The sequence below is a fragment of the Molossus molossus genome, unplaced genomic scaffold (genome assembly GCF_014108415.1).
Source record: "Molossus molossus isolate mMolMol1 unplaced genomic scaffold, mMolMol1.p scaffold_m16_p_4, whole genome shotgun sequence".
Taxonomy (NCBI): Eukaryota; Metazoa; Chordata; class Mammalia; order Chiroptera; family Molossidae; genus Molossus; species Molossus molossus.
The window spans coordinates 30,692,561-30,720,487 of record NW_023425377.1 but is presented as its reverse complement, the minus strand read 5'-3'; the positions used below and the strand labels follow the sequence as shown (position 1 = coordinate 30,720,487).

At 42.2% G+C, this 27,927-nt stretch overlaps 1 protein-coding gene across 5 annotated transcripts in view; it reads left to right on the top strand.

Annotated features, from left to right (window-relative positions):
* Window positions 1-27,927, top strand: part of ARHGAP26 (Rho GTPase activating protein 26) — a 443,756-nt gene that overhangs the window by 125,317 nt on the left and 290,512 nt on the right. For all 5 annotated transcript variants that reach the window (XM_036281726.1, XM_036281724.1, XM_036281725.1 and 2 more), the window contains exons 6-10: window positions 6,659-6,769; window positions 13,155-13,259; window positions 15,350-15,479; window positions 19,272-19,372; window positions 24,970-25,064. In XM_036281726.1, the coding sequence (XP_036137619.1) occupies window positions 6,659-6,769; window positions 13,155-13,259; window positions 15,350-15,479; window positions 19,272-19,372; window positions 24,970-25,064 (542 nt within the window). The remainder of the gene's footprint in view (window positions 1-6,658; window positions 6,770-13,154; window positions 13,260-15,349; window positions 15,480-19,271; window positions 19,373-24,969; window positions 25,065-27,927) is intronic.

The window sequence follows — 27,927 nt, the reverse complement described above, 5'->3', positions numbered from 1 at the left end:
CCACTAAAGGTATCTATGATAACATGTACATATTTAAGATTTCCAAATTCAGAGATGTGAGTAACATCCATCTGCCATAATGCATTAGGAATTAGTCCCCTAGCAACTTTTGAAAATCATTTAGGGTTTTAAGCTTGTCTAATTTTAGTTCTAATTTTTGAGAGAAAATTAGGGACCCTCGTATTTGAAATCCAAGATATGTATAAGGGTCCGTGAGTTGGACCTTGTCAGGGGCTATTTCCAGGCCTTTGTCTCTTAAGGCAACGCGCATCACCTCATAGCATTTCAAAACCTCGCTCCCTTCTTTTCCGGCTATGAGGATATCATCCATGTAATGTATAATGTACATATTTGGCCAATTGTCTCTAACTAATTGTAAGGCTGAGGCCACAAAGGATTGGCATAGGGTAGGGCTATTAGCCATTCCCTGTGGCAGAACACGCCATTGGAATCTTTTCATAGGCGCTTTGAAATTTATAGTTGGTAAGCTGAATGCAAATCGCCTCTGATCATCTGGATGCAGAGGAATCGTGAAAAAACAATTCTTTAGATCGACAATGACTTTGAAAAAACCCAAAGGTATGGCAACAGGTGAGGGAAGTCCTGGCTGTAAGGCTCCCATTAGTACCATAGTCTTATTTACAGCTCTTAAGTCTTGCAATAGCCTCCATTTGCCAGATTTCTTTTTAATGACAAAAATAGGAGTATTCCAAGGGGAGTTACTAGGGACAATGTGGCCAGCATCAAGCTGCTCCTGTACCAGCTGTTGTGCAGCCATCAGTTTTTCTGCTGTTAGAGGCCATTGGTCAACCCACACCGGCTCCTCAGATAGCCACGTGATCTTTTCTGCATGGGTCACAGGAGTGTCAATGGCCCCTATGGAAAATGGCCTAATCCTGCCCTATCAGTCTTTGGGGAGGGCTCTATGGGTTCTGTTATACCCATATTATTTTTTCCCAGCCCTTGGCCTGGTAGATATCCAGTTTTCAACATTTGGGTAGTAATAACAGCATTCGGGCTTCCCATTATTAATCCTAATTGGGATAAGAGGTCTCTACCCCAAAGATTTATAGGCAATCCAGAACAAAATCTGAGTAAGGGAGTAGCTCATGTCACCTTTGGTGGGCAGTTTCCTCCATGCCCTAGTGCCTGCAGCCTGAACTTGGGCAAAAAGACCTGCATCATATTGCATTTGGGCATCACTATTGGCATAATTTCCTTCTCCTATTAGCATATCGAAATTCCATCCATTACCAGCCTGCACATTGCGTTTAGCAATGTCCCTGCAGTTCTCTACATATTCTGATTTCCACAGGAGGTAGTCTCCTCCAGCAAGTGTCGCTCGGCTAACGTCTGCCAATCCCCAGGCGTAAGCCAATTCTCGGCTACTGATTCTAAAATTGCCATAGTATATGGGGCTGTGGCTCCGTATTGTGCTACAGTGGTTTTTAACTCCTTTATTAATTTAAAATCAAACCCACTATGGTGGCGCCAAGACTGTCCTTGCGCGTCCACTGTTTCTGTTACTGGAAAAGCCTCTATATCATCTAGCTCTGGTGTAAGTTGCAAGCGGGGAGGGATCTTTGGGACAGCTCCCCTCATGGGTGGCTTTTGAGTACCGAGGACTTCTGATCTTACTTCACTCTCCTTTTTAGATTTTCCTACTTTTAGTCCTTCTAATTGGGCTATGAGATCTTGGTGCTCCTTTTCCAGTTTTATTTGCTCTTTGAGGTGTTCAATTTTATCTCTAAGTTCTTTTCTAGGGTCAAGGACTGGACAGGCCAGCGGGGGAGCACTGGGATTATTATTGTAAGGTGGAGGGCATTGAGAAACAAGCGGCCAGTCAGAGTTACGATATCTGGCAACTTCATCCGCCAATTCATCCCAATTAACCTCCCCTCCGTCAGGAACAGTCTCCAAATCGGGATAAATAGAGCTTTTAGGCATAATTTTATTCCGAGTGGGCTCAGTTTTTTCTTCCTCATTATCACTATCGAATGACATGAAGTCCTCACATTCCTTACTTTCATTTTCATTCCACTTTTTTTCTTTCTGTAATATACCCTCGCCATATACTACTACATTGGCAACGAGAGGATCAGAATGTCTATGAGATAAAATCTCATCTATTAAATACCAATAAGAAAAAGCAGTTACCGGGACCTTCTCGGGTCCATAAGTCTTATAATAATCTCTAAGAGCATCACCGACTATTTTCCACCGTTTTTGATCTATAATTCCCTCTGTACCAAACCAAGGACAAACTTCTTTAATATAATCAAATACTGACACAAATGCTTAATTTTCACCTTTACTCCTCGTGCCTTTATAGCCTTTCCTAGTCCTTCAACGAACATCTTATCTTGGCTCAATGCTTGACCCATAATCGCCATTCACTTACCCGAGGGGTGCAGACGCAGCAGGTTCCCACGTCGTTCCCTCTTTTCTTTTCCTTTCTGCCGGCCACTCGAACGGCGTCCTTCACTGGATCCCCCGTGCTGGAGCCCCACGTTGGGCGCCACGTCCCGCAGGTCGAGCAACGAGGACTCTAGAGGGGGAGTGAGGATGAGGAGGGACAAGAGACGCGTGAAATGGAGACAAGACAGGGCTCTGATCAAGTCTCGTTTATTCTGGGTAGATCCACAGTATATATAGGGCAAGAAGCAGAAAAATAAGAACATTTGTTGCCAAGCGATAAGTTTGTGGTAACCACCCCGAAGCAATTTCAGGTAAATATCACGTAAATATCCCGGGTGGAACAAATGATAAACAGAGCATAACTGGCTGAGTAAATGGTTACTTAAAGGAATGCAGAAACATTGTATGCAGAGATGCAGAGATATCCTGCCTTGGGGCAGGAGATGGCAGAGCAGATTTTTGCAAAATGGATGCCATGCAAACAGTCTCCCACACAGGGGTACCAGCATTCGGTCTGTAGTACAGACTTTGCCAGTATATATCTCCGTGGATATTTTTTCATTGCGCTCTTTTGTTACAGTCCTTTGTGTTCTTGTCTTTTACCCATTCATACTTCTAAGTACTCTGAGGGCAAGGAGTGGGCTAACCATCTTTCTTATAAGTCCTGGCCTGTTCTCACACATTGCAAATATTGAATACATATTTATGTATGAGGTACTGTGTTGAGCATTTTACATGGAATCTTCTCAACTCTTCACAGCCACCCTTTATTTTACATATAAGGAATCTGAGGTTCTGAGATGTTTAATAGTCTGCTCATAGCTGGTAAGCAAAGATTTGAACCCTGGTCCTGACTCTGGAGCCCTTTCCCTCAACCCAGTATGTTTTTCTCTCTTCATTTTTGGAGGCAGGCATGGAGCTCTGCTGCCTGCCTGCCAGTTATTCAACATGTGTCAAGCAATTAGAACTGGCCAGAAGGAGGGACCTTGGTGATCATCTGGTTGAACCTCCTGAAATTACCTTTGAAGGAACTGAGTTTCTTGTGGGGGTCAAGTAATTTGCTCAAGGTCTCCCATTTAAAAAAAAAAAAAAAAATCACCTTTTAGGATCATTATTAAACACCTAGTACACCCTGGCCAGTTTGGCTGAGTGGTTAGAGTGTTGGCCTGCGGACCAATGAGTTATGGGTTCGATTCCAGTCAAGGGCACATAACCTCCGTTGTAGTTCATCCCTGGCCCTGGTCGGGTTGTGCAGGAGGCAGCTAGTCGATGTGGCTCTATCACATCCATGTTTCTCTCTCTCCCTCCCTCCCTCCCTCCCACTCTATCTGATGATAAATGGAAAAAGTATCCTTGGTGAGGAATAAAAGAAAACACAAAAAACATCTAGTACGCATTTAATGAAATCTACTTCCTTTGATCATCCAGAATTGTTCCCTGATTGCAGGGCTCTGAACCCAGTACTTATAAATCCCAGTCCATCCCTAGAACCCTGGTGGGTGAAATTATAGGGCAGCCATGTGGAATGACACTGCCATCTAGTGGATTACTTTTTAAAAAGTCTGTGTATTCAGTGGCTCAGAAGCTTGCTTCAAGACAGTATTCATTTGTTCAACAAATACTCATTGTACATTTTTGTGAAAAAGTCTGTTCAGGCATTGGGTATATTGTCGGGGGTGAAATGAATGAACTGCCTTCATGGAACTTACAGTCTAGAGGAATGTCTCTTTTCCAAAAAGCTCAGAATTGTTGGTGGGTCTCAGACAAACTGGTAGGTTTAGTTTCTCAAATAACAGGCAAGGAAACTGTCTTGAGTGGCCTGCTGGGTGGGTTGGAATCCTGGCTTACGATTCCATTGCAGGAGGAGCTAAGGATGTGGTGAATTCTATGCCTAGATGATTAGGAGCATTGGCAGGAGACATATACCATTCCATTTGAGGTTTCTTCTTCCTTTTCCTTTGGAATCTCATTCATTTACATGTTTTTTCTGAGTGCTGGGTCCTGATAGTCACATAAAGATCAATCCATTCATTCCTCAGGTATCTTTTGTTTGCTTACTATGGGCAGGCACCCCTTCAGGGACCTGGGATAAAAAAGTAGAAAAATGAGACAAGTTCTTTGCTTGTAGTGACTTTATATTTTAGTAATCAGTACACAAGAAACGAGAGAAATAAATAAGAATGTTACATAGTGATAAGGAAATAAACTGGGAGAGAAGATGGAAACTCCCCGAGGTAATCTATCTAAAATAATGTGGTCAACGAAGGCTGCTCTGAAGGGGTAACATTTGAATGGAGACCAGAAGGATGAGAAGGAAGGCCTGAACTAAGTGAGAAGCTGGGGCAGTGTCATATAATCTGAATGACTGGGTCATGAAACAGAGTAGAGTAGGTTGGGACAGAATGAAAAATATGGAAGTGTGTTGTACTTAATATAAATGTATGTTTATTAGGTCTTAATGCAAAAGGTATTTCTTATTGTGTGCTGAAGTTAAAAATAATTGGAGCCCTGGCTGGTTTGTCTCAGCAGTTAGAGTGTCAACCTGCGGTCCAGAGAGACCCGGGTTCGGTTCCTGCTAAGGGCATGTATCTCGGTTGCAGTTTGTCTCCGGCCCTGGTTGGGTCGTGCGGGTGGTAACCACTTGATGTGTCCCTTTCACGTCGATGTTTCTCTTTCTTTCTCTCCTCCCACTCTATCTGAACAAAATATGGAAAAATGTCCTCAGGTGAGGATAAAAAAATAAAATAATTAGATATTTATCTAGGGGGGAGGAGGTGCAGAGGCACACCGAGTGCAAAAGTTGCATGGAAGAAGGAGATTTGGAGTGTTGGAGGAAGCAAGGAGCCCAGAGTGGCTGGAGCACAGTGAGAGTGGGTCGGGGTAGAAGGAGGGGAGGCAGGATTTCTGGGCAGGTCCACACCGGGTCTTGCAGGCTATGGTAGAGGCCAGGGGAAGGCATTGAAGGGGCTGTGAGAACATCTGATTTAGGTTTTAGGAAAGGTATTCTGGCTGTGAGTGGAGACTGGACTGGAAAAGGAGAGAGAGAGAATGAAACAGGGAGACCAGTTACAAGAGGAGTGTATCTGCCTGGAGATGATGTGGCTGGCTGAGGGTGGGAGCAGGGATGGAAGCCCATCTACTGATGTCTCTGGTGATAACAACAACCGAGGTGTACAGAACACTTCCTGGTTTTCAAATTGTTTGCATCCTCTAGCTCATTTTCTCAGAGCAAGGGCAGATACTATCATCTCCATTTTCCAGGTATGAGAACAAGGCCCAGAGAGGATAAGAGACTTGAGCCAGTCTCACCAGCTAGAAAAGCATAGAACTGCAGCTCCAACCCAGGCATGTGCTCTGCCAGCTTGCGCACTGATGCTGGGCTCTGCTGCTTTTCTCAGAGGACTTTCCTCCTGGCTCCTTCATCCTGCCTGACTGCAGGAGGCACTTCGTCAGTTGTCAGAATGACCCTTTTTCCAGTTACAGTCCTAGTTAGCAAGCCCAAGCAGGGAGGACGTCTGAAGGCTGTGGGTGGTCAGGGGAGTTAGTGTGGGAAGCTGTACTACCTAGTGATTTAAAGACCATCAAGAGTCTTGGAGGCAGATCAATCAAGACAGAAGTCCCAGCTCTGCCCTGTACCAGCTGCCTCCGGGTCCTTAATGTGAGCAGGCTTAATTTTCCTCCAGTAAATTAGAGGTAAATACAATATCTTCTTTTTAGGAACTTAATGAGTATTAAATGACTAGAATTAATGAGGTTTGAACAAGGTAACATATGTATAGCTATGGATTAAGTGCCTGGCACAGAGTTAAGTGCTCGGCTAACCATTACCACTATTCATATTTCTGTTTCATTTGTTTTTTTAATTTTAATTAATTGATTAATTTTTGTTACTCTTAACCCGAAGATATTTTTCCATTGATTTTCAGATAGTGTGGAAGGGAGGGAGAGAGAGAGAGAGAAGGAAACATCCGTGTGAGAGAGAGACATCAATTGGTTGCCTCCCATGTGTACCCTGTCTGGGGCCAGAGATGGAACTTGCAGCCCAGGTACCTGCCCTTGACTGAGAATCAAGCCCTCCACCCTTTGGTCCAAGGGCCGACTCTCTAACCACTGAGCCAAACCAGCCAGGACTGTTTGATTTGTTTTTAAAAACATCTTCAGAGATTTTTCTAGCCTGCTTGCTGAATGCTCTCCTTGGGTAGTGACTTGATTTTTCTCTGAAATTTTGTGTTATTTGCAGGCAGACAGCCAAGTGGACCTGGTCCGGCAGCATTTCTATGAAGTATCCCTGGAGTATGTCTTCAAGGTGCAGGAAGTCCAAGAGAGAAAGATGTTTGAGTTTGTGGAGCCTGTAAGTAGATGCTCTGTGTTAATGGTATTTCCACACTTTAGTCCCGACCCCTTACTCCAGCTACTTAGATGACAGAATGATCTAAGCTATTGATGAAGAAGTTGACCCACCTGGTGCTGTGCCTTCTGGTAAAGGACAGTGCTTTCTCAATCTGGCCACCCTGGGGTTTCCCCGTGGTCGTCCCTGTACAAACCCAGACAGGGAGGCAGTGATTTCGGCAGTCATGGCTTCCTCTAGCACCCTGCGTGGTCCTATCTGGTTCGCAGGTGGAATTAGTGAAAATGAGGGAGGGGGGAGTTTTCATCTTGTCAATCTATAGTGATTGCACCTTAACTTTCCTCCTCCCTCCCCACTCTCCCCTTCAGGTAATCCAAATGTAGTAGTAAACCAGGAAATAGGAGAATGTACATATCTTTCTCTTTTTGCCTCCTGAGTTCAAAGCCCCTCTTCATCCCATTCATGCATTAAAAGATGCATTGTAAAGCGATTTTTCACTTTAGGTTTGTTATAACCAAGCAGCATGGAGAGTCTGCTGGGTGGACCATGATGGGATTGGGATTTTGGCAGTGTCCCAGAAAAGGTTATAGTGTGGGAGCAAGTCTGGCTTTGGTTTGGGCCACTTCCTGCTTTTGGTTTCATGTGGTCATGGTGCTGCCCCACCCAGCTGCCGCACTGTTCAGAAGACTTCGTGGAAACACCAAAAGATCACAAGGGTCTCAATTTCAAACTCTTGCAGACCTTTCATTTTTCAGTCAAAATGAAGCTTCTGATTTAGACCCAAGCTTGAGATCTCTGTACAAATAAGATTCTTCTCTACCTAGAGTTAAGAAAGAGTGATTCTCTTAAACAAATAAGAATTAAACTATAAGAAACTGAAAGAAAACAACTACTCTTTTTAATAAAGAATGTTTTGTGCTGCACATCTAATTTATAAACTTTTGGGGTGCTTTTTAGGCATGTAGACTTGCTAATAGTTTTATCAAGATTCCGGTTGGCTCTGGAATTTAATGCGTACTGATGCCACCTGCCATATAAAGATGAAATTAATCTTTTACTATGCTGGGACTGTGATCTTGGAATTCCACTTGCAGCCACCTTCACTGGTAAATTTGTTAAAGTCCTTAGTTACTTCAGTCTTCCTATCTGAATATTGGAAACTTCCTATCTAGCTCTGATCTCTGACACAGCAGGGATTGCAGGTGGAAGAAGCCATCAGATAGCAGACACAAGGTGGGAGAGGCCATCTGTTGGAGACAGCAAGCTTGTCTTGTCGGTTTCCCTCCTTAGGGCATAGAGGTGTTGAAGCCTTTCAGTCAGCGAGGACAGGAATTAAAATGCTGTCACAGAATTAGCCTTTGGCATTTTTACTTGCTTTCACTAGTATCTTTAGTGGAAAAAAAAACCAAACCACAGTGGGATTCTAATTATTCTTCTGTTATATATAACATGCTGATTGATATTACTCTGTAGTTGCGTAATTTGGGCGAATTGCATTTTAATTGGCCCATCCTACATTTTTGAGCTGAACTTTTTTGTCCACTTTGATCTCTCAGTAGGTATTCCTAGTGAATCAGATATTGTATCATTTTTTTTTTAGCTTTCGCTGGGTGACAAATAATTATGAAAACCTCATACAATAGGCATTTATTTTTTTATACCTCTGTGGGGTTCAGCCAATCTAGGATGGGCTCAGCTGGATGAATCTGCTGATTTAGGTGGGTTTTCCTCCTCCTTCTCCTTTTCTTGTTTGTGTGGAATGCCCCCCACCCCCGAAATCTACAAGGGTTTATCCTTCTGTGTCCTAGAATTCTATTATAGTATGCCTGTGTCTTCAGCTTTCTGAGAGGCAGTATAGCATCTGTTAAGGGCTCTCTGGAGTCCTTAGAAAACCGTGGTGGTTTGCAGGTGTTTCTCAAGTCACAATGTGAGCCACAGGGAAACCTAATGAAAAAAAGTTTTGATCTCATGTTAGGAAGAAGAGACTTGCCCAAAGTTAAACGGGTCCATTGAGAGGCTGGATGTGGGATTCAAATGTTTAACCTCCACTTTCTACAGAGTTCTTGTTTGTGCACACACCAGCTTCCAGGCAGGTCAGTGGCTTCAGGAACCGTGGAGAAGAGGGAGAAGAGATTTATAGAACAAAAATGCCACTGGCTACATCAATGGTTCTCAAAGTCTTAGAAATATAAATTCTTGGGCTCTTCCCCAGGCCCAAAATTTAGGGGTGGGGCCCAGCAATCTGCGTTTTAGCAAGTCCTTCAGGTGATTCTGCTGTATATTAAAGTCTGAGCTACAGGCCTACATTATACAAAAGAACGTGAGGTAACAATCGATTCTCGGTTAAAACTGTCATGTGCTGTGCTGGGATCAAGTGCTTCCCCTACATTAGGTCATCCAACCCTTATAATATCTGGGAGGGTAGGTACTGTTTTTACATATATTTTCAGATGAAGAAATGGAAGCACATTTATTTATTTTTCCAAGGTCACATAGTTTGAGTTGGTTGCAGTCAAAGGAACCTTCTAGCCATTCAATGAGCCCCCATGCCTGTTGACTATGTTCATTTGTTTCTTAGAAAGTAACTTCACGTACCAGGATGTTATTGACCTTCAGAAAAAGAAACACAATTTTAGTGTTCCAAGGAAGAAAAGTTAGACTTCTGGGGTCTAAACCATACATACATATTTGTATGTGTGAGTGTGCAGGCGCATGCGTGTGTGTGTCCTGGAAGCCTTCATTTTCTTGTTGAGGTACAAAATGTTCTGGAGATTTGGATGGCAGATAATGACACACTGACTTCATGAAGGTGAAGACCCATTCAGTCTGTTCCTCAGGTTTTCATAATTGAAGGTCAGCTAATGCTGCAGAGAACTCCTCACATTTGTTGGATGCTGCATCCTCTGAGCTTCACCTCCTGACTGTTTCTTGGTGCCGTGCCTCCCTGTCCTTTCTCATTACTGCCCATTGCAGATCTTCATTCTTCCCCTTTGGTCTGTTGCATCCTGTCCTGGGCCTCCCCCTTCTCCAGCCTCACCTGGACCCTGTGACCACAGTACAGCTTCTAACATGTCAGTCTGATTATCTCTCTCTTGCCCCCCACCGGCACTCCTGTGTTAAGCCCATTTCATAGATGGTCTCGGTCTTTCCACGGCACAGTGCAGTAGTAGGTAGCGTTGCTATTCTCCCGTAAAAGATGGCTGAAGGCAGTCACGTGGCTTACCCAGCCCAGCCTGCCATCACTCTACTGTCTGTCCTTTTGGTTGTATGAATGAATGCTTCTTGGAAGCTACAGTTTGCTGGGGCTGCTGTAGCCAGGTACCACAACCAGGTGTCTTAACACAACAGAAATTTATTGCCTTATAGTTCCAGAGGCAAGAAGTCTAAGATCAAGGTGTCAGTAGGGCAAGCTCCCTCTGAAACCTGTAGGGAAATTATCCTTCAAATCTCTTCCCAGCTTTTGGCAGTTTGCTGGCAGTGTTAGGCATTCCTCGCATTGTAGATGCATCTGTCCTATCCCTTGTCTTCACATGGCTGTCTTCCCTCTGTGTGTTTCTCTGTGTCCACATTTCCCCTTTTTGTAGGGATACCAGTCATTTTAGATTAAGGCCTGATGGCTTCATTTAATTTGATTACCTCTGTAAAGAGCTTATTTCTAAATAGAATCACATTTTGAGGTATTGGGGGTTAGGACTTAAATATATCTTTTGGTCAGGGGGTAGGGAGTGGGGGAGAGTAAGGGGCGGGGACACAATTTAACCCATACAGTCTTATAAATGTAAACAACGGAAATGTATTAGGTAGTTCAGAATGGTGCAGCCAGCACTAAATGAAGGAGTTACATTTTTGCTTAAAGAAAAAAAATCAGATCTGTGTTGTCAGTTTGAAAATAGGAATAGATATTTTTTACAATTATTCCCTGAGGAAAACAGCCGTGGAGATGAAAGCAAAGGGCAGTGGGGAAGGTCTTTATTGGTATTTCCTTGGTTGTGCTGTGACTGTTCATGAAGGAGCCTGGGTGGACATGCTGTCTTCTCTTATCTGACAGCCAGGTGAGGCTACAGCAAACTCTTTTTCTGTGTGCGTTTGTAGAAACATTTCCTTGAGGCAGACGGATCTTTCCATCTCTGGAGCCCTTCTCTGGGCCTGGCCTACCCCCCGCCCCTCCGAATGGATTTTCATTTCCTCCTGGTAATAGGTTCAAAGGTTCACACAGTTTGTGGGAAGGGGTATGTCAGCATGTTGGAGTGGAGAGAAAATATGCCACAAGAGGAGAAAGAAGGGAAAGTGGGCCAAAGATAGCAAAGTCTAAGGAATCATTTTCCATAGAAAAATGGATAATCAGACATGATACCAAAGGAAGTGAAAACCAAAATAAATTTTAGTAACTGTGCCTTTGGAGCACTGTGTGTGTGCCTAGGTGGCACCTTAGTGAGCTGTTTGAGATGTTTAATTGCCCCAAGCAAGAGAGGCTTTGTTGCCTTTAAGGGAAAGATAAATCAGAGTTAATAGGTGGAATGACCTTAGAATTAGCTGCTTATCTTTTGCTTTATTCTCCAGTAGAGGATAGCTCAGTGCCTTGGAAATTGTGGAACATAGCTTTCAAGGACTGCAGGGAGGGAAGAGCTATAACAGTTTTCATTGTGAATATTGACCTGAGGTTCAGCATATGAGTCCCTTCCTGTATATTACTGGAGCCATCTAGATGGAAAAGTGTGGGCCTTCTTAAAAAATTATTCTCAATAGGGTAAGTCCAAAGGCTTTGAAGCAGAGTTTGTCATTCATTAGTTTTTGGTGACTCTATGTGTCTTACCGCCCATTCACTGATTTAGGTTAGGGATCTATCTGTGGTGCCACTAGACATTTTTTAATAGCCAGAGGACCCAACAATGCCTGCTGCCCCACCTCCCATGAGGATCTAAGAGGATAGATGATCAGGGACAGTGGCAGTGGGAAGTCAAAGTGTCACATTGTTGTAAGCTAGATTTTGCCTGACTTTCCAGAGTAGAGCTCTTTGATAAACTGGACTGGGCCCATGGCTTAGCGCAAAGACGGTTCTTTCCTCTGATCTCAGATAGTATAGCACATACCTTGGTACTTCACATTTCTGTCACAAGCAAGGTGGGAGAGTATGGGGGGGTGGAATGAGTTTCCTTACCCACATTTTTAGGGCTGCCTCTCAGAAAAGGAGACTTAACTGAAACAGGTGAGACCATTTAGGGAATAAAAAACTAAACACAACATAAAGTAAAGCAACTGTGTCTCATGTAACAACATGTGGTAGAGGCAGGTCAGGGAGGTCAGAGTGGACCACTCAGTAACATGTGCGTCGGCATTGACATTCGCATTAGAACGGGAACGGTCCCTAAATGCAGTAGAACTGAGCCTATGATAGAAGTGAAGTTCTGTTTCTTCTAAATCTTGTTCAAGCTTTGATTATAACCCTTTTTCAGGTTGAGATTTGGAACTGAGGAAGATGTGTAGGACTTGGGGAGGGGTCAGGGCAGCCTAACAACAGTGAGACTTACATATAGGCTCTGAGAGGAAAAACTGCAGAAACATTTATTTTGCTTGGAGAAGGGAAAGCTGGCAGGGGTTCAGGGCAGGGACATCCATAGTTTTTAAGTATATGAAGGTGTGTTGTAAGAATTTTGGTGAACAGATGTTTTCATTCTTCACTAAAGACAAGACTAAACAATGAATAGGTTTACCTTTAGCCCGAGGCAATTTAAATAATTTAGGAAACCAGAATACCTGAAAATGTCGGAACATGGGAGTATTTTGATAAAGGAGTATTTACTTTTGAGCAGTTTTAGGGAAAGCTGAGAAACACTTGAGCTGAAGTCTGACCTAGGTGATTTTTTTGGTTTGACTTTGCCTGTTAGACTTCAGGCTCAGAACATACCAGCTTCCTTTTCTCCCTTTCTTGTTGGTTATCAGTATAACCACACTCTTCTGCAGAATAATCTGATATAAATATCTTTGAAGAAGACTAATTTGGAACTCTGATCTTCAATTTCTGACAAAATGATTTTCTTAGGAGGTGATGAGGTTCACAGGGTAAGAGCTTGGGTGTTGGTGTCCAGGAGATCTGGTTTCAAATCCTGGCTGCCACTTACTTTGTGTTTTGGGGCAGGTATCTTGACCTCTCTGAATCTATACTTCCTCATTATTAAAATGAAGATAACAGTAGTACTTACCTACTAGGTTGTTGTGAGTACTCAGTGCATGTAAAGCTATAGTACCTGGCATATAAATAGTGCTCAGTAACTGATAGCCATTACCACAACATTATTCCAGTTTTCATCCAGAGTTGGGAACTCAGGTACAACTATGTAATACCTCTTTGGCGTACTTACGTGAACTCCACCTTTCTGCCCCATTGCAGCTACTGGCATTCTTGCAAGGACTCTTCACATTCTATCATCACGGTTATGAACTGGCCAAGGATTTCAGCGACTTCAAGATGCAGCTGACCATAAGCATACAGAATGTGAGTGGGCAAAGGGACAGACTTCCTCCCCCTGGTTAAGGAAAGGAAAAAACAAATTATGGGTCTGGTTGCACAGCGAGTACTTATCTGGGTTGGAATGCAGGTAAGGAGGATGGGTCTTGCTTGGTTCAGAGGGCAGCTGGGGGCAGCATTTCTAGGGTCTTCGTGGCCCCGGATTAAAACATCAACCTCCTCTCCATTATTTCAAAGCACTATTTATTTTTTCGGAAGTGCTGTTGCTAATTATGTTTTAAATCCATAGCCACCAGAGTCAGGATTTCCTTTGGCAGTGGAGGTCCCAGCCCAGCCTAGTCCTGCCCTGCCCTGCCCTGCCCTGCCCCCATTCTGTGCATCTAGCTGCCTGGCCACATAAGACCTTGGAGAGAGAGAGTGTTCAGGGAGTGGGGGTGGGGCACACCACTGGCCTCCAGCTCAAAGGATGTCCTCTTGTTCAACTCTTAGGAAGACTGAGAGGAAATCCAAGTCAGTGTGGTTTACTCCCAATCTCCTTTCCCCCCAAAATTTTAAAGTATTTTTAGATAGAGAGGAAGGGAGAGGAAGAGAGAGAGAAACATCCATGAGAGAGAAACATTGATTGGCTGCCTCCTACGTGCCCCCTACTGGGGTTGAACCTGGAACCCGGGCGTGTACCCTTACCAGGAATTGAACATGTGACCTCTTGGTACATGGGATGATACTCAAGTAACTGAGCCACATTGGCCGGACTCCTTTCCCAGATTTTATTTTATTTTTTATTTATTTAAAAAAAATTTTTTTCTTTATTGATTTTAGAGAGAGGGGAAGGGAGAGAGAGAGAGAGAGACAGAAACATCGATGAGAGAGATCATCGACTGAACACCTCCTGCATGCCCCCCATTGGGTATTTAGCCCACAACGTGGGCATGTGCCCTGACCAGGAATCGAACTGGCGACTTCTTGGTGCATGGGTCAGTGCTCAACCACTGAGCCACACTGGCCGGGCTCCTTTCCCAGATTTTAAACAGCAGGACCTCTTGGTGCTCAGAATCCTGCCTAGGGCTCTTTAGTTAGCAGTTACTGGGGCTCGAACTCCTTTCTTCATTATGTCTGGGCCATGTTAGTCTGCATGTTGTCTTTGTCTCTAGAAGATCCTATGGAGAAAAGAAACCAAATTCATCCATCGAATTGTATTGCATGGCTTTTAGAAGCCTGCAGCTCACTCTGACATGGTTCCCTGTCTTCTGAGAGAACAGGAAGTTGCAGAGTCTGGGAAAAGTTTTCACAAAGCATGGCTTTCTCTTGGCCGGCTTCCTCAGAGGTCCAACTAAAGTGAAGATTTACATGTGGTAGGTTCACCGAGAGCAGGGTTGGCAGAAATACTTGTGAGAGTGAGGCCCCTGCACAACTAAAGTGAAGATTTACATGTGGTAGGTTCACCGAGAGCAGGGTTGGCAGAAATACTTGTGAGAGTGAGGCCCCTGCAGGAGAAGTTGATTTTGATGCAGTTGTGGCAGAGGCCTCAGTCAATGCCTGAGTGCTCTGGAGTTGGGATGGCCATCAGAGTGGCCAGAGTAGAAGCTAGGGGACCAGGTGTTTGACCTCTTCCCCTTTTGTCCCTAGACTAGTCATTGGGTAGGTACAGGCTGCCCTGGGGAAGGGAATAACCCTCAGTGAAGCAGCTCCCTTTGAAGGAGGGAACCATTTGAGACATCAGCCGGCAACATTGCCTGCAGCTAGAGCAGTGAGCCTCTTAGCCTTGAGGGGATCTGGGATATGCCCTCCTGTGGACCAGAATCACCTTGGATGCTCCTTTCAAATACACCTTTCTGAGTCCAGAGGAACTCATTTCATTTTTAGGGGTGAGGCCTGAGCATTTTCACTTTTTCCAAGTTCCTTAGGTGATTTTGATGGTCCCTAGAGTTTGAGAGATAATCTGATATAGGACTTCAAGGCCAAAGTATACTTCTTGATATTTGCCTGTCTTAGATGGCTGACTTAGAATTAAGTTATCTGGTTTTCGATCTAAGGAGTCTATTCATTGATATTCGAATTGATAGAGGTGGGAATAGGGTCTTATTTCTTTGATTTGAATATAATTCCTTTCGTCCTAGACAAGAAATCGCTTTGAAGGCACCAGGTCAGAAGTGGAATCACTGATGAAAAAGATGAAAGAGAATCCCCTTGAGCACAAGACCATAAGCCCCTACACCATGGAAGGGTACCTCTACGTTCAGGAGAAACGTGAGTGCTTGTGAGGACCAACAGCTGGAGGTGAACTCCTGCCTTTTGCCCAGAAGGTGAAGGGTGTGTCCAGTGGTACCTGGCCAAGAGTCGCGTTTCGTAAATACAGGTTTGGGTGAATGAGAGTAATTGTATAGTTCAGTTTCCTCAGAGAAAGGTGGTGTCCACAAGTCTTGTCTACCTCCAAGGGGTGTGCTATTTTCTCTGTAACTGGGAATTCCCTTGGGAATCTGGAACACATTGAGGCTCTAGGGTTGTTTTTTAATCCCTCATGTCACTCAACTCTTGAAGTTCCTGTCCCCTTAGTTCAGTTTTAAATACCATACCCTTGACATAGAAGCCTTGGAAAGATCTTGCCTGGTAGGCCTAATTGTCAGCAGTCATATCCTTTAGTGGACTTAATATTTAGTGATTTTGTTTTTGTCTGAGACTTGTTTAGCAAGGCCCGAGCAATTATGGTTCTTTCCCTCTTCTCCTCAACTCCTGTTATCCCAAAACTTAGATTTTATGAAAAGTAGAAATGAAAGCTCATTCCCAGAGCCAGAAAGAAGATTGCTTTGCTGTTGTGATGTGAAGGAAAGAAATGCGAGGCACTGGTGCCACGGAGTTTTCAGTGACAGCTCTCAAACTCGTGGACTAGGCCTGGGGAGAGGCTTTATATTGATGAGGCTATGTTATTAGGGCATCATTTCCAGGCTTAATTCATATGCAGTGCAAAGGGAGAAAAGAAAGAACATTTTTTTCTTTAACGGATGCTGTTCTCCTTGTCTCCTGCTCCTTCCTACTTTCTTGGCTGGACACATTACTTCTCCCAGAGTTTTGCCTGGTTTTGTGCTTTTATGTCTTTTGTTGATTTTGGATTAGACAAATGTCTTCACTCCTGGAAGCATCCGGATGGAGCAGAAGTAGAATACTTGATTTCAGTGATTATTCTATTTACTGATTACTCAACATTTTTGTGGGCTTAAATATGTTCCCTGGTGATAATGGGGACAATAGTGGGTTTTGAGTTTGGAGCATTGGTTGTGATGAGAGTTTTGTGTCCCTGTTCTTACAGGGATGAGCTTGTTGATATTTATAGGAAATAAGCTACTTTTCGTTCTGTGTTTCATATATACCTGATAAAAGGTGATGCCTTCTTTGCCCAGTGAGAAGATCCACCCTCAAATGTTTAAGGTATACTTGAAAATATAAATTCTTAGGACTGTAAAAATATAGTTCAATGTCTACTTATAATAATTTATTAATATTGTTTACTTACATATATAAAATCAGTATTGCATTTTTGTACCCTCACATTACATCGTACAGTTTTATTCAGGCCCTTCAGGTGCTCTTTCAACATGAATGTCTTAATTATTGTTGGAACCAAGTTTTGACCCTCTAACACAGTAGCCCAGAGCACATCATTGGGATACACATTTTTTTCTTTGAAAGTTTTTGTAACATTATTTTGAAGTATTTTAAAACTTAAAGAAGGTTTCAAGAATACTATAAAGAACAACCATGTGAACTTTACCCTCATGCATGAAGTTTTACCAGTTTTCCACAATTATTTCATTCTTCCTTTGTGTGTTTGTGAACACCACAGTCACAGATACACAATTTTAATTTTTTCAGAACCATTTGAGAATAGGTTACAAAGACCATGCTCTTTTACTTCAGTATGTGTTTTCTAAAAATAAGGATATTAGTTTATGTCACCATAGTTACCATATGCAGGAAATTCAACATTGATAAGATATTTGATATAAATGACACTGTCTATTCCAGTTTTGTCATTTGTCCCAATAGTAACTACCCTGACAGCATTTTGTTTTTCCCCAGGGCAGGATCTCGAACTGCATGCAGTTGTTGTGACTTAGTCTCTTTTACCTGGAACACTTCCTCAGCTTTTAGCCATCTTTTATGACATTGACATTTTTTAAGAATATAGGCCAGTTCTTTTATGTGGTTCTTTAGTGTGGGTTCATTTAATGTTTCCTCAAAATTAGACCTGGTCATGTCCTACACAAGTAACTGTGTCCTCCTCTGTGTGCCACATCTGGAGGCACCGGGTGGCTGTCTGCCCCTCAGCGCTGATGTTTGTTTTGCTCACCCAGTCAAAGTACTATCTGGTTTTTTCCCTGTTCAGTTCCCATTTTTTCCCTTGTAAAAAATCAGCAGTCTTTGAGGAGATACCTTAAGACCGCATAAATATCCTTTGCCCCTCTCTTTCACCCCCCATAGACTCAGCATTCATTGAAAATCCTGTCTGAACTGATCTTTACTATGATGGTTGTAAAATGGTGACATCTCAGCTTTGCCACTACTCCATATTTATTAATTGCCATTTAATGTACTAATAAATAATGACCTCCCTTTACCTCTCCCTCCCTCCCTCTTTCTCTCCTTTACTATATCCATCCATCTACCCATTCATCCATCTATCTTTCTATTGTCAGCATGGATTTATGGAGTCCCATTTATTCATAGGGTAAATTCATTACTGCCCCTACTTGTTTTGATGCTCAAATTATCCAAGATACAAGCACTTATGGAACTTTGTGTTGTGCTATCACTGGATTTTTTTTTTTTCTTTTTCTATTCTTGAAGTTACAAAAGTTATGTTAGAATTGTTGGTATTTTAATTTGTCTTTGATGTTCTAATGTAGACACTTACTGTATCGCTTATTTCCCCTTCACCCGAGGACTTTTTTTTTGCATTTATCTTCAGATAGAGCGGGAGGGAGAAAGGAGGGAAGAAAGAGAGAAACATCAGTGTGACAGAGACACATTGAGTGGCTGCCACCCACATGACCTCAACCAGGGTTGGGAACAAACTGCAGCCGAGGTATGTGCCCTTAGCAGGAGCTGAACCTGGGACTGTCTGGTCTGTAGGCCGTCGCTCTAACTGCTGAGCCAAACCGGCCAGGGCTGTATTGCTTTTTAAGTTTACTAAGTAATATCCAAAACTTGCAATGGTCAGTCACACGCTGAAAAATAATGATTAAATGTCTGCAAATCTCTCTTCATGTTATAATTATTTTTTTACCATTTCTATTATGTGATCCTGTAAGCATCTAAGACTATTATTGATGGAGGTCCTTGTGGACTAATGAAGTAATTGTCCAAGCACTGGGTAAAATCAGAGACTTAATCAGACTTTGACTACAGGTCATCTCCCTCTTTCCTGAGGGATAATCTTGAGGGACAGAGTCCCTCAAGGGACTTTTGGGTATTTACAGTTACTTCCATTCTATAACTCTGGTGTCTGTGTTTTCTCTGTCTGCTTCTCAGATCTTCTTTAGATCTGTTATAGTGAAGATTAGGGGCTTGGAGGTAGGTCAGAGTCTCTGTATGTCTGTGCACACAATCACAGAGCAGCTGTGTGGGAAGCATGAAGTCATCGCATCAGATGGGAATGGTGACAAGCACTTTGAGGAGCCTTTTTGGGTCTGTTCCTCAACCATCTTACTCCTGTCAGGGGAGAAACAGGAAACTTCAAATGGAGATTGATGGGAAAGTGAATGAATTTCCCCAGGGAACTTCTATTTCCCTTACATTTAAGACCCATTGGATGTAGCAATTAGTAGGAAACAGTTTTCCTTGGTCTCTGGGGAAAGCCTTGGGTAGGTTCCATTTCCAGCCTGTGGGATCAGATTTCTGCCTGTTCTAGTCTAGCTGGTGTGGAGAATATATTACCCCTAAAAACAAGCTAAGGGTAGGTGAGCACTGTGGATTATGGGTTATGTGTCTTCCTGGCATGTAGTGGACATACATAGATGTTTTATGAGAAATGTTACTTTGCAGGTCACTTTGGAACTTCTTGGGTGAAGCACTACTGTACATATCAGCGGGATTCCAAACAAATCACCATGGTACCATTTGACCAAAAGTCAGGAGGAAAGGGGGTGAGTTAATTTTTAAAAATTTCATGCTTGATTTGCTTGGCTAACAAATAATTATAATGTATGTATAAAGTAACATCTCTAGTGTTTCACTCTAATTTAAGAAATTTTTTTTTGTACGTGCCCCTAGCAGGAACCGAACCCGGGACTCTAGTCTGCAGGCCAATGCTCCAACCGTTGAGCCAAACTGGCCAGGGCTAATTTTTTAAATTTTTATACACTAGTTCCAGGAGGCATAGTACCCTAAAAAGTAATGAAAACAAAATGATTATTCTTAGCTCTAAGTTATATTAGAGATTACAACTAAGAAAGATTTTTATATTTCACATAAATGCAGTATTAAGTGTGTCAAATGCGTTTAGATGCTAGAAATTCTTGGATGACCTCACCCTGTGAAACTGCTTCACATCAATCTCACTTGATACCTTTAGGCTGTCAGTTGGCACTTTATTTTTTAATTCTCATTCGAGGATATTTTTCTATTTATCTTCAGATAGAGAGGGGGAGAGAGAGAAACATTGACTGGTTGCCTCCTGCACAACCCTGACCAGTGCCGGGGATAAACTGCAACCGAGGTATGTGTCCTTGACTGGAATCAAACCCTTGACTCCTTGGTCCGCGAGCTGACACTCTACTGCTGAGCCAAACTGGCCAGGGCTGTCACTTGGCACTTTAGATGTTCCAGTTACCTATTGCTATGTAACAGATCATCCAAAACTTAGAAACTTTTAATATAATACCAATCATCTTAGTATTTCTCACAGTTTCTGTGGGTCAGGAATTTGGTGAGCATTTATTTGGTTGGGTGGTTTGGGCTCGGGGTTTTTCATGCAGCTCTAATCAGATGGTGACTATACTAGAACAATGGGGGTCTGAAGCAGTTTAAGGCTGGTAAGAATAGCCTCCTTCCTTTCTCCTGATCTCCTTCTCTCTGCTTCTCTTCCCTCTTTATATTCTCAGGGCCTGTCTATCTGGTCTCTCTATGTGGGCTAGTTTGGGCTTCCTCACAGCATGGTGGCTGCTGGGCACCTAAACGTTTCAAGAGGGAATATTTCAGCAACAGATGCAGAGACTGCAGTGCTTTTTAATGACCTACCCTTAGAAGTCTTACCACCTTACTTTTGTCCTGTTTGTTGAAACTGTTACAAAAGCCCACCCAAGCTCATCCCATTTCAGTGGGAGAGTATGCACACCCTGCCTTTCAACGGGAGGGGTAGTATCAGAATCACACTGTTTGAAGAGTGTGTGGGATGGAAGATGTTCTTGTGGCCATGTTTGGAAGACTCGGTCAGGCTGCATCAGGCTCCGTGGGTCACTGCTGTTGGGAGCTCCTTGCTGTGCTCCAAGGCTTCTCCTTTCCTCAGGGCATACTCATTGCACGCTTTTCCTTTTTAGGTGATGTCTTTTCTCTCTAGCTGCTCTTAACCTCTTTCCTATTCTTCTTCCTCCTCCTTCCTTCTTCTTTATGGTATTCTGCATTTCATTATGATGGTCCTATGTACATCCTTTATTTTATTTTTTTCAATCTGTTGTTCTGGGGAGTTTTTGACCTTTCTAGGTTTGAGGGTTGATTTCTAGTAACTTTGGATAATTCCCACTGATTATCACTTTGAATTTTGCCGCCGCCTCATTATTTCTATGATCTTCTTCTGGAGATATTTAAATATTTTCAGTAAAAATATTTATATTTTTCATCTCTTTGAATCTCTGGACTTTGTTCTGATGTCTCTGGTTCTATCTTTAGTTTAAGTAATTTTTCAGCTGTGTCTGACTTGTTGATAAATTAGTCCTCTTCAGTATTCCAACCCTGATCCTCTCTGTGGTACATTTTTGTGCAACACGTTGAGATTTCACATGTGTGGGCATTCCATTGTAGAGGCTAAGAACACTGGCTTTTAAATTAGACTGCCTGGGTCAACAATGTTAGATGCTGTTATCATTACTGTTAGCTATTCCATCATGCTGCCCCCTTGCCCTCTACCACTTCCAATTTTCCTTCCTGTCCCCCCTCCCTATTAATTCACAACACAGTAGTTTATCAGCATCTCTAGTCCTTCCCTGTATCAAAGCAAAAAAAAAGCCAAAGCTCTTTTAATGTTTCTTGTTAGGGATGTGTTTGCCATGTAAATAATCTCAAGAAAACAGATGTCACAGTATCAAAACATAGAGAAGTTATAGAGTTAGAAGGAATACTTAAAAATCTATGTTATCAAGGTATCCCCTGGTATTCATGAATGGAAATAGAGTCAGGCCTGCCTTCCTTGGGTCGAGTCATAGTCCTTTTCCTATTCTTAGTCCTTCTGGAAATTAGCTTCACCGCATCATTCTCTCACATCTGTATTGTGGAGCTTTTTTTTTTTTTTTTTTTTTTATCCTCACCCGAGGACATTTTTCCATTTTTTGTTCAGGTAGAGTGGGAGGGAGAGAGAGAGAGACAGAGACAGAGACAGAGAGAGAGAGAGAGAGAGAGAGAAACATCAACGTGAAAGGGACACATTGAGTGGCTGCCACCCGCACAACCAACCAGGGCCGGGGACAAACTGCAACCGAGGCACATGCCCTTAGCGGGAACCGAACCCGGGTCTCTCAGGACTGCAGGCCGACGCTCTAACCGCTGAGCCAAACCGGCCAGGGCTATTGTGGAGCTTTTTATCTTGTGCTTCTTAAACCTTTAATGAAGAGCTCTTGTATTTTTTCTACTTCTTATTACACTTGAAAGTGAAGGGCAGAGACCAATTATGGTGGATGTTTGGGACTCCTCAGACTTCAGTGAGATAATAGTAAACACCTCATTCAGTTGTTAGGTTTATGTGAATCAGTGTATGTGAACTTCTTGGGAGAGCTGGATATGTAATGAGCACTATCTTAGGGGCTTGATATTATAATAATTTTCCTAACAATAATTCTTTGTGTTTATATGACATCTTATATCTTTCTTAGTAAGTTCTTTTATTGTCCTGTATTATCCCTGTTTGATCCAGTTTTCCTCCTTTACAAAAGACAAAATTGAAGTTCAGAGAGAGAAAATGGTTTCTAAGGCCATACACCTAATGAGTGATAGAGCCAGTACTCACACCCTGATTCTGGGGTCTTTGTCGCCTGTTCTGAGGCCTATAACAATAATAATAATATATAATTACTTATTATTTGACAATATATTATTACATATAATATATAAGTTATTACATATTTTTATATTAATAATAATGTATAACATATGTACAAGTAAATAGCTTTCCAGGGCATGGCTCTGTTTTCTTAGCTTTAGGGTGAAAGATACATGAAGACTGGCTGTCTAGAGGTGCCGTCTTCTTAATTTATATAGGAGGATCATGTGATGTCTTTGTGTATATGTCTATACAAAGCTTTCCTAAGAGCTAGAGATAGACTTAACATAGATTATAGGGTGTTTTCTCTTCTTAACATGCTTTTGCCCCACCCTTCACTGTCCCTTTCATTTGGATCATGTTCTTTTAGAAGTACCTGCTATTCTGTTAGCTTCAGGCCAGGAGATGTGCTCCATCCTCTTGGAGACCAGCCCTTTTGTGTAGTGAAAGTGACTTTCATGCATCCTATCGTCTGAGATGAGGCACCTCTCTGTTTGCTATTCTGCAGCAGCCCAAAGCTGACCCTGTTTTTTTCCTTTCTTGAAATCTTCCATTATTTTCCCACTGCTCTCGGGATATAGACCACAGTCTGCATGATCTTGCTCCTGCATCCCTCAAACCCTTTCTCATTCCACTTTTCCTCTTGCTCTGGAATTCTAGCTACACTAGCTTCCCTTGAGTTCCTTCAGGGATCCAAGGACTGACCACAGGGCTTTTCCACCTGCTCTTTTCCATCCCTCATGCTGTTCTCCTGGTCTTATCTCATGAATCCTTCAAGTCCCCAGCCCAAGAAAGCCTTTGCTGACCTTCCTGACCAGGTCAAATCCCCTTTATTTAGGCTTTTGTCACACACCTGCCTTTTGTTCTATAGTGGTTGTTACAGTAGTAACTTTTCATTTATTTATTTAAGTGATTATTATCTGTATCCCCCAATTTTTAAAATCATCAGTAGTTGAACAGATCATCTTTATAGGTTTTTTTCTTGATATGATATGGTCATCCTTAAAACAGAATCTTCTTTATTCTTATATTTGACAGTATTTTATAGCCCCCCCCCCCCCCGTTCCCTCCCATTTACCAGGGACACCTCCCCATAAGCTTTCAAAGTAGAAGCTGGTCCATGGCCATTCAATCTGAAATAATAGTTATACATCAACATGGTCAGAATCTCCTGGGTTTGTGCATTTATACTCACACACTTACACATTGTAGAAGGAGCACTTCTCAGCCTGAGAACTTAATCTAAGCTATTCAGTAAAAAAAACAATAGATTTAAGGCTGTGAATATAAACTGTCTCTTCCTAGGTCTTCTGTGTTTTATGTGCTATTTTGATACTAGTGCATGGTTAGTTTTACTGTACATGGTCACATTGCCTATTAGTTCAACGAACTAGGCAAGTTTGCTCACTTTCCCCCAGTTTAAAAAAAGAAAAGATTGGAAGAGGCAGAAGAAAGAGTAACCTTAACAAATTCCTATATGACAGAAAGGGAAGAAATTAGTGCTATATGATAAAACTTGCATTTCATTTGTACAGTGGGGTATTACTCAGCAATTAGAAAAAATAAACTCCTGATGCATATAACAACATAAATGAATCGCAGAAGGATAGTCAGACATAAAAGGGCATTCCATTTCTATATGGTTATAGAATATGCAAACTTATCTATAGTGGCAGAGAGCAGATTTAGTGCTTGCTGGGTGGAGGGATGGATTCCAAAGGGACAACGGGAAACTTTTGGGGGTGATAGAAATGTTAATTGTGGTTAGGATTTCATGGATGTATACAAATGTCAAAACTCATAAATTGTGCACTTTAAACATGTGCAACTTATTACGTATTAGTTATACCTCAATATAGCTGTTAAAACATTTGTTGAATACCTACTCTGTTCCCCGGCCTGTTTAGGTTATGGGGACACAAGAGTAAGCAAAAACAGACACAACCCCTTTCCTCAGAGAGCTTTGAGTCCCATGAAGAGAGACAGGTTATTTGAATCATTGCTCATATCCACGGAAAATTTTAGCTGTGATTAGTGCTCTGAGGAAGGGAGAGGTACATGTTCACAGAGGTACTGTGTGAACACGTGTGAGGGTACTTGACCTGGCCCAGGAAGATATTCCTTAGCAGTAACAACTGAACCAGGATCTGAGAAGCTGAGTTGGGAGGAAACCCAAGGTCATCTTGTTTTGACTTGTATCAAACTTACAAATTAAGCCTATTTAAAACTATATCAACAGGAGTTTAGTGTAATATGGGTTGATGCTGGACCATTGTCATCTGCCAGTAACAAAGACATTTGGCTCCAAGTAGAACATGGTTGACAAATTTTTAGCTGCCTGAAGGTTTATGATCAGCCTTTTACCTCCTGTGGTCAAGAACACTCAATCTTGAGAAGAGGAAATGAGCACTCCTGTTCATGTGGCATGTTTGTCCTGGAGAGAAGAGGGCCCATATTCTGGCCTCATCTTAATAGTCTATGTGTTCCCAACAGGGAGAAGACGAGTCAGTCACCCTGAAGTCCTGCACACGGCGGAAAACAGACTCGATCGAGAAGAGGTTTTGCTTTGATGTAGAAGCAGTAGACAGGTGAGTAGCTGTCACACTTTTCCCAGGAACAAATACTACTGGATTTGGATTTCTTGTCTTTTCCATTCAGTCAAAATTTTTGGTTTCTCCCTCTCTTTCCCTTCTTCATCCTTCTATTGAGATTCAGTTGGGAATAGACCCCAGGTTCGTTACTGATTTTTAAGGATCAGTCCACATTCCCACTGTTTTAGGTTCCACTGAGCTGCTGGTTGGTTGGTTTTATTTAAGTGCGAGGGCTTCTTATCTCAGGGATGTGCATTATGTGTCTCAGGTTATTAAATCGATGTTTAAATAAAATCAACTATTTAGCATGACTGTATCAGCTATGTGAGATTTTTTTACTTTAAAAATGCTTAATTTTAAAATTTTAATAAAATAATTCAAAAGGAATTGTATAAAGGGGAGGGTGGAAGACATTCTCCTCAATTAAAAAAAGACAGCTTTTAGTTACTGCATTTCACCTACCACTGTGTGTGTGTGTGTGTGTGTGTGTGTGTGTGTGTATGTGTGTTTACCCAGGAAACACAGCAACCCACTTGTGAAATCATAGTCTTTGAAGAGAGAACTTGGTGTTGTATTCCTCAAGATTTATAGAGTCTCATTAAGTTGTACCATTTTGTGGTGTTAAGCTAGTTTGACAACATTCCAATTCTTAGAGACATTTTACTTGGCAACAGGTTAATTCTTTCAATGAAAGCCACGTGTTCAGCTTATTTGAGCTGTCTGTTCAAGATCAGCAGTGCTAGCGGGAAGATCCTTAAAGCCCAGAAGGATTCTTATGTAATACCACCTAATTTCTCCCCTTTACCAGCCATTTTGTTAAGCCAGTACTTTTACCCTCCTTGGGACATTAACCTGTGGCCACTCAGCCCCAACTCTAGAGGATCCAGAAACTGAGTGCCACCTGGGTGTGCTCCTCTGCATGTGGGCAGGTGTGGAATGCCTCCTTGTACTGTGATGTCTGTCTGCACTGTGGCTGCTGGAAGCTGCTAGAACTCTCATGCAGAGAACATGCCCTCTGGCCTAAATGAGAAGTTCTTGGGAACTAACTGTGTCTCTTTAGCAGTTTAGTCTTTACAACTTTGGCTCTCTAGTCAGGCAATCTAGATCTAAATTTTGACTTTGTTTAGTAGCCATGTGATTTTGGGCAAGTTACTTAATCTCTCAGGTCCTTAATTTTCTTATCTGGAAAAATGAAGATGGTAATCGTACCTAGTTCCTAGAATTGTAAGCATTCAAGAAGAAAATGCATATAAAAATACTTGGCAGGGCCTAGCCAGTGTGGCTCACTGCTTGAGCATCGGCCCACGCACCAAGAGGTTGCTGGTTCATCTCCCGGTCAGGGCACATGCCCAGGTTGTGGGCTCGATCCCCAGTGAGGGGGCGTGCAGAAGGCAGTCAGTCGATGTTCTCTCTCATCGATGTTTCTATCTCTGTCTCTCCTTTTCTCTCTCTAAAATCAATAAAGAACAATTATTTTAAAAAATACTTGGCAGAGTGGCAAATAATAAATGCTCAAGTATTAGCTGTTATTATTTATTATTAATTGCTTATCAGACTTGATATTTCATAAGACTATACTCTAAATATAGAGAAATAAATATAATTGTAAAGAAAAGAAAATATCCCAGGCTTTTATCGTATCTGGGATATGAGAAGGGAAGGTGATGGGGAAGGGTTGTTGAATTTGGGGTAGCCAGTGGGTATTGCAAAAAGTGTGCCTCAAATTAGAATTGCTTATTCTTAATTTTAAACATCTTAAATCAGGATGCTTTAAGCTCTTGTAGACTTCTTTTTTTTCTATCCAAGAGTGGAATTTAAGAGAATTCATATTGTTGGCCTCCGTGAAAGAGATTAAGAAAATGTGTTTGTTTGGAAGTGGAGCCAGTTGTTAGATGCTGGTTAAATGTCTGGTTCCTAGAGATGACCGTTTGTTCACATGGCTGTTTGGAAGAGGACATGCCTTGCATTGCAGTTCTTGGTTAGACAGGATGCGAGCTCTGTGATGCTTTTTGAAGCTGAAATATTTTCTGCTTCAGATGTTTCCCCAGAAGTTGTAGACATTTGCTTTTTAGACAATTAAAATTCACCATGGTTTCTTCATCCTCATTTCTACCCTTGTCAACAGTTCATACCACCTTCTCCATTTACTATTCCCATAAAAGCTTTGTAAGTCCCAATTATATGCTGAGAGTAAATGTGTCACATTCAACATGCTGAGCAGGTTTGGGAAGTCGGTTTCTTCTAAGTTGCTGCCTCTTCTTCCTTTGGCATGAAATCAGGGGTGCAGCATGAGGCTGCTAAATCAATCTCCTTTTAATAAGCAGGACATGAGTAGATAGTTCTGTTGTAATACTTGCGTTTTTTATTTTCTATGCAATTTAGTGTTTCGACACTTAAAAACCTTTCTGACTAGGGAAAGTATCCCTCCCAGAGCTAGCCACTTCTAATAGATAGCAAAGGGCATTTGGAGGTTTATCTTTTTTTTTTTTATCCTCACCCGAGGACATTTTTGCATTTATCTTCAGATAGGGAGGAAGAGAGAGAGAGAGAGAAGTATCGACGTGAGAGAGACACATCCACTGGTTGCCACCGCCATGACCCCAACCGGGGTCGGGGACAAACTGCAACCGAAGCATGTGTCCTTAGCGGGAACCAAACCCAGGATTCTTTATTCTGCAGGCTGATCCTCTAACCGCTGAACTAAACCAGCCAAGGCAGAGATTTATCTTTTTTTTCCCCCTGAAAGTGTGTCATTTCTTTTGGAGAGAGTTTGGAGTAAAATTCCTGAGTGAAAAAGAGACATCTATCGTGGGGATCACTCGTAAATTACATAATTGTCTAACCACTATGCTGTACACCT